This window comes from Podarcis muralis, chromosome 3 (assembly GCF_964188315.1).
Source record: "Podarcis muralis chromosome 3, rPodMur119.hap1.1, whole genome shotgun sequence".
Lineage (NCBI taxonomy): Eukaryota > Metazoa > Chordata > Lepidosauria > Squamata > Lacertidae > Podarcis > Podarcis muralis.
This window is the reverse complement of record NC_135657.1, coordinates 31197378-31209698: the sequence shown is the minus strand read 5'-3', so window position 1 is coordinate 31209698 and position 12321 is coordinate 31197378. Positions and strand designations below refer to the sequence as shown.

Genomic DNA, 12321 nt, shown 5'->3' with positions numbered 1-12321 from the left:
AGATCCAGTCGTGAACGACTCTGGGGTTGCGGCGCTCATCTCGCTTTATTGGCCGAGGGAGCTGGCGTTTGTCCGCAGACAGCTTCCGGGTCATGTGGCCAGCATGACTAAGTTGCTTCTGGTGAACCAGCGCAGCGCACGGAAATGTCGTTTACCTTCTCGCTGGAGCGATACCTATTTATCTACTTGCACTTTGTGCTTTCGAACTGCTGGGTTGGCAAGAACTGGGACCGAACAATGGGAGCTCACCCCGTCGCGGGGATTCAAACCGCCAACCTTCTGATTGGCAAGTCCTAGGCTCTGTGGTTTAACCCACAGCGCCACCCGTGTCACAGTGTATAGATGATCCAATAACACTGAATCAAAGAGCAGTAATGCACAGTAAATGTGAAGATGCATTAGCAGGTGATGATGATAGTTGTTCAAATGTGAATCTTAGGCTATAATCCCAACCATGTACTTAAATGTAAGCGGAGTTATAACTGCAGCTTCACCACAGTGGTCTTGGGCCATTTCCAATTCCACTATTCCATTAGTCTTTAAAGCTGAATTGAATAAATTTAGAATGTATTCTATCTGATTAGTATATTGTAAAAACGGAAATGCTTACTGGCTGGTGGTTGTCTTTCAAATATCTCACGAACAAGGTAATTGAAGTCCTGGGTTACAGTCACAAGATCATCGTGGCTGGTGTATATACCAATTAGAGTCTCACCCTCATGTTCTTCCTCTCGTTTTAAAATTCCTCCAACAGCCCAGGTAAATGCAAATATATAAAGTTTTCCCAACATTAGCATCATATTATTAGGTTGCTTCTCCCAAAACCATATCTGCTCTGGCCTGAAAGTAATGAGGGGGGAAAACCCTAATAATAATAATAATCACAATATTTGATTAAGTAACTAGCAATGCTTTGTGCTCCTTTGAGGAAGGTCAGGATACAAAAGTAGTATAGTTAAAACAACAATAGAAGAAAACAAAGTAACTTTATAAACAACATCAACTTTATAAACATCTGGGTAGGCTTGTCTAAACAAGAATGTTTTTAGCAGTCACCAAAAAGAATACAGTGAAGGTGCCTGCTTGATAGCAATAGGCAAGGCATTCCAAAGTGTAGGTCGTGCCACACTAAACAGTTACCGTATTTTTCGCTCTATAAGATGCACCAGACCACAAGACGAACCTAATTTTTGGAGGAGGAAAACAAGGAAAAAAAATATCTGAATCTCAGAAGCCAGAACAGCTGCGCAGTGAAAGCAGCAATCCCTCTTGCAGTTCTGGCTTCTGTGATAGCTGCGCAGCCTGCATTTGCTCCATAAGACGCACACACATTTCCCCTTACTTTTTAGGAGGGAAAAGGTGAGACTTATAGAGCAAAAAATACGGTATGATGCATCATGCATAAAAATAAATTCAGTAGTTAGATCCAGTGTTTCCTATCTGTCTTTTGAGGATATAGTTTTAAATACAAGGATTTCATCGCATTTTGATAATCTAGCAAGTACACACAAGGCTCACTCACCTTTTCTTAAACACAGATGGGACTATTTCACTGCCTACATCTGATATCCTACGAGATGCTTTCATCATTGTTGGTGTCAAAGTAATTGAGCTTCGTATTCTTCTTTCGGCTTTAATATAACAAATCTCATTATGCATTTGGCCCATTCAGAAAGAAATGCAATATAAAACCATAGCTTCAAAAAAATCTTAATTTCCTTGCGTTGGTGGTATAGTGGTTAGCATAGCTGCCTTCCAAAAAAAATCACAATTTCCTATACAATTGATTTTACACTTTAATTACAAGAATATTTTCCACTTGGAGCCTAAACCAGCTCATCCTAAACCATTGCTGAGCTGCAAATATTCACCAAGTACTAATTGTTTTCTGTGGTGTGCAAGTTGGACGTGTCTCTAAAATTATTTGACCCATCAATGCCTCAATATTCTGTGTTGGAGGAACGAGGTTTCTCCAAATGTCTTTGATATTAAGGGCAAAGAGATATCAGTGGTCCCACAGACCACATGCTGAAAAGCAAGAATTACAGAAAGACACCCAGAACACTTTCTATTACACTTCTTACACATGTATCATATCACTAAAAATTAGACTTGTAATGCATTCACTTACGTGGTTGTAATGTATCCTTTTGCATCATTATTTGAAAAAATGAATCAAGAATTCTGCAGATATTCATTACAATCCCCATCTGATGTATAGGGAATGGTTGCATTTTCTTACGTTCATTCAGAAAGTTCATCCCCTTTTTTACACTTGAGTGAAACAAACTTGATAAGTACTCAATATCATTTTGTGCCAATAGTTCAGAAAAGCCTTCTAACCATGTACTGACATATGGTTCCCATCCCAGATCAACTGGATCCTACAATAAAACAAATGAACAGATTTTCAGAATTGCTTCAACATTGCTTCTGCATATTTATGTTCTTTATATCTAGATTCTGCTTGTGAAATATGAAACATGCACATACGTTTTCCTACTATGATACAGATCAGCTATCTGTTCTATGTCTTGGGGAAAATGTGCTATACAGATTTTCTACATGGGAAGAGATGTCCATGTAGAAAGTTGCAATGTTTGAAACGGCTTCCATTAAGGATGATATCTTTGGTTGGCATTGGCAAAGGATGCTAGTTTTTAAAATGCTTACTCTTTAAGTTTTTCAACTTGTACAAGAAGAAAATGCTAACATTTTTGTACCTTTTCTTTTTCTTCTTTTTCTTTATATCACTTTATTTCTTTATAATTCAAAAGTTTTCAATAAAATATTGAAAAACAGGCAAAAAAGAGAAAGATACAAGAAAATACTAAATGAACAAAACATAAAATGTTTAATACAGAACATGCATTGTTCCAGCAATTTGCTACTCAGGGCTGCATCAGACAAAGTAGTTCCATTAGCTGAATAATTTTTGTCTGCACAATTAAACTTCCTCTCCCTGGGTGCCCCCCATAGATTTAAAAGAAGCATATTATACCCAATGGGGATTCCAAGTGGGGAATCTATGATCTTGAGAGAAATCAAGGCAATTATTTAACCAGGGCATTAAAAGAAACAGCAGGTCTATTGTGTTATCGTCCCCCTGATCAAAATGCTCAGGGAAATATTGAGATGAAGAATGAAATCAAGGAAGTATCCAAAATACATGTTATAATAATAGGGGAATTCAACTACCCACCCATAGATTGGCTACATATGTGTTACAGTCATGACAAAGAGGTAAAAATTTTCGATACTCTAAATGATGGTAGCCTAGAATAATTCGTGCACTTCCAGTCTGCAAATGGTGCCATGAGCAGCGACTACCCCTCCTGTCTCTGCTAATTGCCTTCAGGACAACTTCACTTATTTCACTTTCCATCTTTGCTGAGAACGTTAAAAGAAAGTATGAAATATCATGTGAGTAAAAACGTTATTTAAGAAACCTACCACGTAAACCATAGCACATCTACTAACAGTAGCAGGGCTGGCCTGAGAGAGGCTGTCCACTTCAAATATCATTCTGATTGCTGGTGATAAGTAGATTCTTTCACTATTAGGAAGGCATAGCACTCTGGAGTCATCTAGCACAGAATTTAAATTTTCTATCCAAACTGGGTCTACTGGCCCATCCAAGATAATCCATTGCCAGTCATTAATACTTTCACCTACAAAAGAATAAACAAATAAGAACGTCAGAATTTGCTAGTAACATTTATAAGCAACAAGAATTAAAAAATAAAGCTAAAATCTTTGAAAATGATCATGTTATTTTAGGAAAATATATCTTAAACCTCCTGACAATTTTTCTTTGTGCTGAATATCAAACTGGAGGAGAAAAAAATCTTATATACCAGTTTTTATTATTTTATCATATACTGTATTACTTTCTATTTCACCCAAATGCTTATTAACCTGATTGCCTTGGAGGACATTTTGCATATAGGATGATGTCCTTCCTCTGGATGTGACAGGCAGGGTCTTGAAGCTTTGCCTCCAGATCTTCCCTGCCTCAGTCAGGATAGGTTGGGTCTTTTCCCATCTCCAGTAAAAAAAATCTTAGCTACATGGTTAATGAGACTGTGAGTTTGATAATGGTTAATGAGCATAGCTGTCAACTTTTCCCTTTTCTTGAGAGGAATCCTATTCGGAATAAGGGAATTTCCCTTAAAAAAAGGAATCGTTGACAGCTATGTTAATGAGACTGTGAGTGTTGCTGGTTTTTATTGTTAGTTTCCTAGTATACCTCTTTCTCTTAAAATGGGGTGTGCCCCCCAGGTGTCAACGTTTTCTGTGGGCCCTGTCATTTCCCCTGCTTAAATTTTCTTCAGGATGAGGACGTATGAGGGAATTCAAGGAAAGCAATTGTTCCCGTGCTTCCCCCCTTTTTATTTTGGTCCCTGGAGGGGGTAGAGATAAGAGAAGCATGGGTGGACATTGTACAGCGGTCAGCCATTTTTTCTTAGGACCTCCACATTCTCTGGAGGCAGCAATGTCACACAAACCAGATCAAGTGAGACTGTTGCTTCTATTATACCAGACTCTCAAAGTGTCCCTACTTTCCAGGGACAGTCTCAGATTTACAGAAGCTGTCCCAGTTTCTGCTTTGATCCCAGAATGTCTTGCTTTTCCTAAGGCGTCCCTATTTTCATCGCAGAAATGTTGGAGGGTATGTTATACCCTGTGAGGTATGTGTGTGAATGTCATTTGCTGATGACAGGTGTCATAGTACCCTTTTAGAGCATAGTACCCTTTAGAGCAACACAATGAATCCCTCCCCCCCCCAATTAAAACAAGCTGTGAGGGAAGCTAGGCCTCAGTTGTGCCTACAGGAGTCTCTTCTTTCGGTGGTTCTTGTCCAGGGACCGAGGAGAGGTTGCTGTTTGGCAGGAACACTATTTTTCTTTCTCAGTAATTCATTGGGGCGGGCAGTCCATGGGGAGCTTGTTTGATAGTTTTCTCCTCCCCTCTTTATTAGCGGTGACTCTATGTTCCCTTTCTTAATTGCACACACACTATAATTATTATCTTCTACTTTTTCTTTTTTCTTTTAAAGGGACGCAGGTGGCGCTGTGGGTTAAACCACAGAGTCTAGGACTTGCCAATCAGAAGGTCGGCGGTGTGAATCCCCATGACGGGGTGAGCTCCTGTTGCGCAATCCCTGCTCCTGCCAACCTAGCAGTTTGAAAGCACGCCGGTGCAAGTAGATAAATAGGTACCGCTCCGGTGGGAAGGTAAACGGCGTTTCCGTGCACTGCTCTGGTTCGCCAGAAGCGGCTTCGTCATGCTGGCCACATGACCCAGAAGCTGTATGCCAGCTCCCTCGGCCAGTAAAGTGAGATGAGCGCCGCAACCCCAGAGTCAGTCATGACTGGACCTAATGGTCAGGGGTCCCTTTACCTTTACTATTATTTTTATTTATTGAATTTGTATACCACCCTTCATCCAAAGATCTCAGGGCAGTTTACAGCAAAAAATACAAAAGTTGTTTCTATAATAGCCAGCTGAAACAATTCAGGTGCAGGAGATGCCTGCCCTGCTTCCTATCTCCCCCCAGTGATGCAATCTGATGGAATAGCTGCCCCCAGATGACAGCTGACGGAGAGGAGGCCTGATGGGGCTGGCCTGTCACAGCAGAGCAGATGGAGTGATAAACTGTTGGCCGTCTAGTTTTACATGCCAGAGATTTCATACTGCATGCTAGATGCTTGTATACAATACAGTAATGAAGCAACAAGAAATAAATATTTTGAAATCAATAGACTTATGAATAATATTACGAACAAAAGATTCAAACATGGCTCAGGGCAGTTTTCAGTAGGACTGTGGAAGTAATAATTACTCAAATATCAAGATGCTGCATAATTTGGACCCATCACTGTGGAAAGAGAGAAGAACTGTCTGTCATACTTATCATTACAGTACTTATACTGACAGTGAAAATTTTCTCTTGACTGCAGTGCTTCATTTTTTAGGGATGCATCAGCAAGATTCACTGTATTCAGCTAGAAAAATAGAAATGAAACTAATTACACTGCAGATCAGTTGATAAAGGAAGTTAGGCACGTTAAATACAGGATTAGAAAGCTTTCTTCCTAAAGAATTGGGGTAGCAAGAAACTTTTTTAATTACAAAAACAAAAAGCCTTCGGTGCCATGTTTCTGGGAGGATCCATGACTACCAAAGGCAGTTTCAACCTGAGATATAGTCTCTTAAACCTCAGCCAAATCACAATTAAACATAGAAAGTTGACTCCAGAGTTTCCATGAGTTTTCAAATGTTCTCTTGGATGATGGTGGAGATTATAATAGGGGTTACAGGGGGGAAGTGAAAAAGTGTGAAGAAGTGTGCATGCACACAAAAGCTTATACCAAGAACAAACTTAGTTGGCCTCTAAGGTGCTACTGGACAAATTTTTTATTTTTTATATATTTCGACTGCGTCAGACCAACACGGCTACCTACCTGAAACAAAAGTTCAAGTAAAGCAATAAAACAGTGACATAATTAGTTACTAAAACGCTAAACTCACAGTGTACAAGTCCTGCATTTCTGATTTTGTAGTGCTTATGTCTTTCTTTTTAGGTTTTTTTGTTGAAAGTTTGGCAAACGCTCGAACTGCTGATGATAACAGACCATCTGACCACTCCATTGTATTAGGATTTGTCTGCCCAAAAAGTTCACCAAGACTAACACACTTTGGGTTTATAACGAAGGTGTCTACCTTGCCTTTCTTTGGAGAATTCTAAGGAAAGAAAAGCAGACATTTCCTTACCATAAATATCCTGTTTTGGGGATGACCTTCAAAAACTCTTTAGAGTTACTCTTCCCCACCAGGAGGAGACAGGGCTGGCTTTCTGGAATGAGCAGAAACTTCCTCCAGAATATAGATAACTATTGAACAGCCAACCAGCATAAATGGACAGTTTTTGATGACAATCACTTGTCAAAGCAAAGTTAGAGGTGGGCACCACTCAATAAATTTGTTTTCTTGATTATTATGTATTACATTTCTCTCATATTGAAGTGTGACAATGTACTTTCCTTTCATTCCTGATACCTTGAACGCTCTTATGGTGAATTATGCAAAGACAGGATGTTTGCAACAGGATGTTTGTAAAATGTTTTTATTTCATTTTGCAATACAGGTGGTGACTATTTTAGGCGCGTCCAACTGATGTGCAATCTCCGACATACAGGTCATTTTGGACCTGAAAGAGGGCAGAATGGGGGTAGGGCGTGTCATGGTATTGACGGAGAACGCAGGGGAGGAGGAGAGACAAGCAGAGGAAGGGGAGCAGGAAGTGTCAGTGGAGGAAAGGAGGGAAAGTCAGGAGGAGGGAAGGCTCTCAGATGTTGTAGCAGAGCCTCAACTCCGCACAGGAAGCTCTGGCACGGACAGTGCCACTTCCATCTGCTTAGGAAAGGAGAGGGTTAAAGCGGAGGGGGCAGAGACATCAAATGAGAATGCCTCGCCTCTTCTGCTGGAAAAGGGGTGGACGTAAGTCACTCCGAGAATCTGACTCACAGGATTCGGACGCATGATTATGTGTGCTGCTTGTACATATGTAAAATTAAGGATGTATATATGTATCTCTGAGTGAGCAGAGGCATTTCTTGCGGAGAGCATTCACAAGCCATCACAGGGCGGCATGTAACAGGACGGAACGGGGCACCCTTATATGTGCTCCACTGACACAAGCATGGGCTGGGAACAGAACCTTGCTTTCTCCTGCCCTAGAGGGTAGGACTAGAATCAATGGATTCAAGTTACAAGAAAGGAGATTCTGACTAGACATTAGGAAGAACTTTCTCATAGTAAGAGCTGTTTGACCATGGAATAGTCTCCCTCGGGAAGCGGTGGACTCTTCTTCCTTGGAGGTTTTTAAGCAGAGGTTGGATGGCCATCTGCCATGGATGCTTTAGTGGAGTTTCCTGCATTGCAGGAGGTTGGACTAGATGACCCTTGGGACCCCTTCCAACTTTACAATTCTATGATTCTATAAGATGGTATATTTTAATTATTGCAGACAATCACTGCTTTACTGATATTATTTTACACTTTATGTTGCTTTCCATATAACAAATACTTGCATATACTGATCCTTATATTTCTTCCATCTCCAAGATTAATTTAGGTATAATGTGCTGTTGCTCTCTTTCATATCATTATACTTAAATCTTTTATAAACTGAAATGTGCTTACTTTTTTAGCCTCAGATCATATTTAGTCACCACCTTTTAATCCAATATGCTAAAAGGAGAGCAGGGATAGATGTGAGTGCACTTCACACTTCCTGCCCAGTTTTGCATGGTGGCTGCCGACCTGACTTTACACATGATTTTGGTGCCCTCTTAAATCAGGCCAAGGACCATGCATGCCCAACTCTAGTTTTGGGATTGTTTTCTTAGTTTGCCAATATTTCAGATCCAACATTAATGCATATTAGAAATTAGGCATAATAGCACGTGAATAACATACTAAAGAAACAGGTTCAGAAAATAAAGAAGAGACTAAAATAAAATACCTTACCTGAAACACAGCCTCAAGTTTTGAATTGCTTTCTGTATCTACCAATGGCAAGATTACCAGGGCTTTTTCTAAAATTGTTCTGATGGTAGTTTTCCCACCGCCTGTAGGGCCTACTAGCATTATACCAACAGAAGCCTGAAAATACAGTTTTAAATATCAGCTCTGTAACATTAAGGTTCCCTAAAATGTTTAGATTACCAGACAGAGAAATATTAAAAGCTCTTACAATGTGTATATTTTTCATACTAGGAGTATCAATCTGCTTTCCTCCTCAGTACTTTTGCTGAAATAGCTACATTATCTGTGGCCCTCCAGATATGTATTTTTAGTAGTAGTAGTAGTATTTATAACCCACTCTTCAATTTATATTTTAAACCCAAAGCAGGAAACAACAAAATAAAGTAACAATAGAACTATACAGAAAAGAATATAAAAACAGAAAATTCATAAAAACAACTACACTAATAACATAAATAAATTTATATCTCTATCATAACCATTTCCTCTCTGTCAAGGTAGAAGGGGAATGAACCACAAAGCACTCACACAAACAAGACAGAAAGACCAACTATTCTGACAGAATTCTAAGAAAATTCTTAGGCACAGCTGGGATGGAGAGATGGTTCCTCTTCCTGGTGAGGAGGTAGAAGACTGACAGTGACTCTGCCTAATTCACCAGAGAGATGAAGGTAGCCGATGGGTCCGAAGCTGCATGTGAAGAAAATATCCAGTGCATTGTGTGGATTAGGCCAATAGTGGTCCAATGGTCAATAAGGTAGTTACTGCACATGATGTAGAGAGAAATGAGGGGCAGATGGGGCTCATCAACCTGGGAAGGTAGCCCATAAAGGAGAAGGAAAACTCTGATCATAAACCTCTGCTGCCTTGTGGCTATACACATTCATGAGAAAGACTTCGGGAGTAAATTCTGAGGAAAAATCCGTCCTTGCAGGACATCTTGAGAACAAGAAAATGCTAACGAGTAAACAAATCTGGAGTGGAATCCCTAAGACAGTTGGATAGTGTCTTGTACACCTCCTTTCAGAAACTCCTGCAGCCAAGCTGGTGCCAAATGTATTGCTCTGCATTCCTTTGGACCACATCAGTGAGGCTGAGAGGGGGTCTTGTTGTCTGGGCAGCCGAGGATTTCCATATATACTGCCCAGCTTTGTGTCCCAGAGATGCCACTTCAGTGCTGCAAGCACAGCAAAAACAATGTGGGAGGCAGCAGTTGCGAGTTACTGGTCTCTGCTGCCACAGCAGGTGCTGTGATTCTCCAGTGGGTTGGATTCACTCTCAGAGGCGTACTCCGTTGTTTCTTGAGACAGATGGATGCCAACAACAATAGCCTCCATCTTCCATAATCTTTGATCCTTGGCCACGTGGGCTGAGGGTGATGGGAGCTGGAGTCCTGAAACATCTGTAGCACCACAGCTTCTCCACTCCTGGTGCAATCTAAGTTTACTTTGAAAAACTTTGTGCAGTGTAACATACTATGTACTACTGTATCATATTAAAACATGTAAAGTGATGATTTGCAGAACTTACCATAATTTGGTTGTAAAATTGTATAACTTTCTGTATCTGATTTTCCCATCTCTGCAAACATAAATGCTGTATTGCAACAGATATTGCACTCTAAAATCAAATATGTATATAATTAATTAGAATTACAATGATACTTCAAGATTGTAAATATTAGCATAATATCTGATATTCTACCATTGTAGAAAAAGTCGCCATTTTTTGTTGCTGTCACCAACCTCCCTTACCTCGGCACACACAATGCCCTGGAAAAATACTGTGCCTGGCACATTCATATGTAAACAGAATAGATACTGGACCACTAAGTAGGGACTTGGTCCGTCTCTACTTCTACTCCACCCCGGCAGCTATAGCTAAAGATAATCATGACCCATCAACCTGATGGTAACTGAAACCATTCCAGTGAAAAAGTGGTCAAGATTCCAATGTTGGTCATATTATTTTTATTTACAGAAGTATTTCTATAAATCATAGAATTGCAGAGTTAGAAGGAACCACGAGGGACATCTAGTCCAACCTCCTGCAGAGCAGGAATCTTTTGCCCATTTATAGAAGGATTTCTATAAATAGAGGCCTTCATCTGAGGCCCAATGCTTAATAATTTCCCCTTGTAAATAAAACATTTGCTTGCATGTTTCATTACCTGCAGTCGTCTATGCTTTACTTTTTGAACTTTCATCCCTGGGAAAAGATCTGTCAGAATGTCCTCAAACAGTGGGACATCCTCAGCAAGAAACTTTGGTAAATTAACTTCTTTCAGGACAGTAGTTATGATGAGAGTTTCTTCTGAGGTAGAAAACTTTTTCTTTTTACTATTTCTATAAAATAAATCCAATAATAGTAATCATTATAAGTTATTGTACAGATTTACATGCTCTTTCACAGAATCATAGAGTTGTAGAGTTGGAATGACCCCAAGGGTCTTCTAGTCCAGTGTTTCCCAACCGGTGTTCCGCGGCACACTAGTGTGCCGCGGAACGTTGCCTTGTGTTCCGTGGGAGGGAGGCGGGCGAGTCGGGCGGCGAGAGGCGGGGCGGCGGCGAGCACACGCGGGGCGGCGAGCGAGCGAGCTCCCACATCCCACCGCCGCTCGCTTCGGCCGGCCTACTGGAGGAAGGCGCGAAAACCTCGCGCATGCGCAGGCCTTCCGCCTGCGACAGCCCAGTAGGCCGGCCGAAGCGAGCGGCGATGGGATGTGGGAGGGAGCTCGCTCGCCGCCCCGCGTGTGCTCGCCGCCCGACTCGCCCGCCTCCCTCCCACGGCACACCAGCGTACCTCCGTGGGAGGGAGGCGGGCGAGTCGGGCGGCGAGAGGCGGGGTGGCGGCGGCGAGGAGAGGCCGCCCAGTGCGGGGCTCTCGCCGTCTGCCTGCCTGGCTGCCTGCGAGCTCGGCGGGCAGCGCTTCCGCCCGCAGCGCCCGTCTCGCGGCTCTCATTCCCTGCCCCTGCCAAAGCTCACCCAGCCAAGCCGCGCTCTCCTTCCTGCCTCGCTTTGCTGCCTCCTCCCCCCCCCACCCCCAAAGCTTGGAGGTTCCCCGGCAGGAAGGAGGGAACTTAATCCTCTCCAAGGGCTGCGGAAAACAGACATGCAAATGGGGGCTTGCCAGCTCTTCAAGCGCCGCCGGCTTTCTTCGGGAATTACCGCCCGCCGAGCCCGGTAACGCTGACAGGCCGAGCCGCGGGGCTTGGCAGCGCAGCCGGCAGAGTGTGGGAAAGGGCGGCCGCCACGCGCCGGGCAAGGCGAGACTCGACGGGGAGGACACCGGCAGCAGCGCCCCCCCCCCCCCGAAACCCGCTCCGGGCAGGTAATTCACAGAGAGTGGACAGAAGGAAGCCTTAAAGGGCTTCAGCCTCCCAGAGTGGCGGGGAATAATAATAATAATAATGATAATAATAAAATTGACAGGGGGTGTTTTTCTAGGTGAGGGGGTGGGGACTGTAATAACAAAAAAATCAGCTCTATATCAACCGCTGTTTTGCAATGAGAAATTGCAAATAAGGAAGATCAAAAGGAGAATGTTTTTTTGGGGGGACTCTCTTCCTCTTCCTCCTCCTCCTCTCGTTCTTGCTCCTCTTCCTGGCAAAAGGGCTGCTGAGACCCCTTCTCTCTTGGGTGCCGGTGGGTGCTGTGATGTTGACGCTGCTGTGGCAAGTGCCTTTACTTAGCAGAGTGCATTCCCCTTTACACAGGAGGGGAGGGAAAAAATTGAAACTTACACTTTCGTGCGTCCCTCCCGGCGTGA

At 42.5% G+C, this 12321-nt stretch overlaps 1 protein-coding gene across 1 annotated transcript in view; it reads right to left on the bottom strand.

The window, feature by feature from the left end:
- The window catches only part of DNAH14 (dynein axonemal heavy chain 14), a 133529-nt gene that overhangs the window by 64929 nt on the left and 56279 nt on the right, over positions 1-12321 (bottom strand). Inside the window, 9 exon segments of the mRNA XM_077925616.1 lie at positions 611-840; positions 1523-1631; positions 2132-2384; positions 3454-3671; positions 5939-6008; positions 6535-6747; positions 8536-8670; positions 10084-10173; positions 10724-10898. Of these exon segments, the coding sequence (XP_077781742.1) occupies positions 611-840; positions 1523-1631; positions 2132-2384; positions 3454-3671; positions 5939-6008; positions 6535-6747; positions 8536-8670; positions 10084-10173; positions 10724-10898 (1493 nt within the window).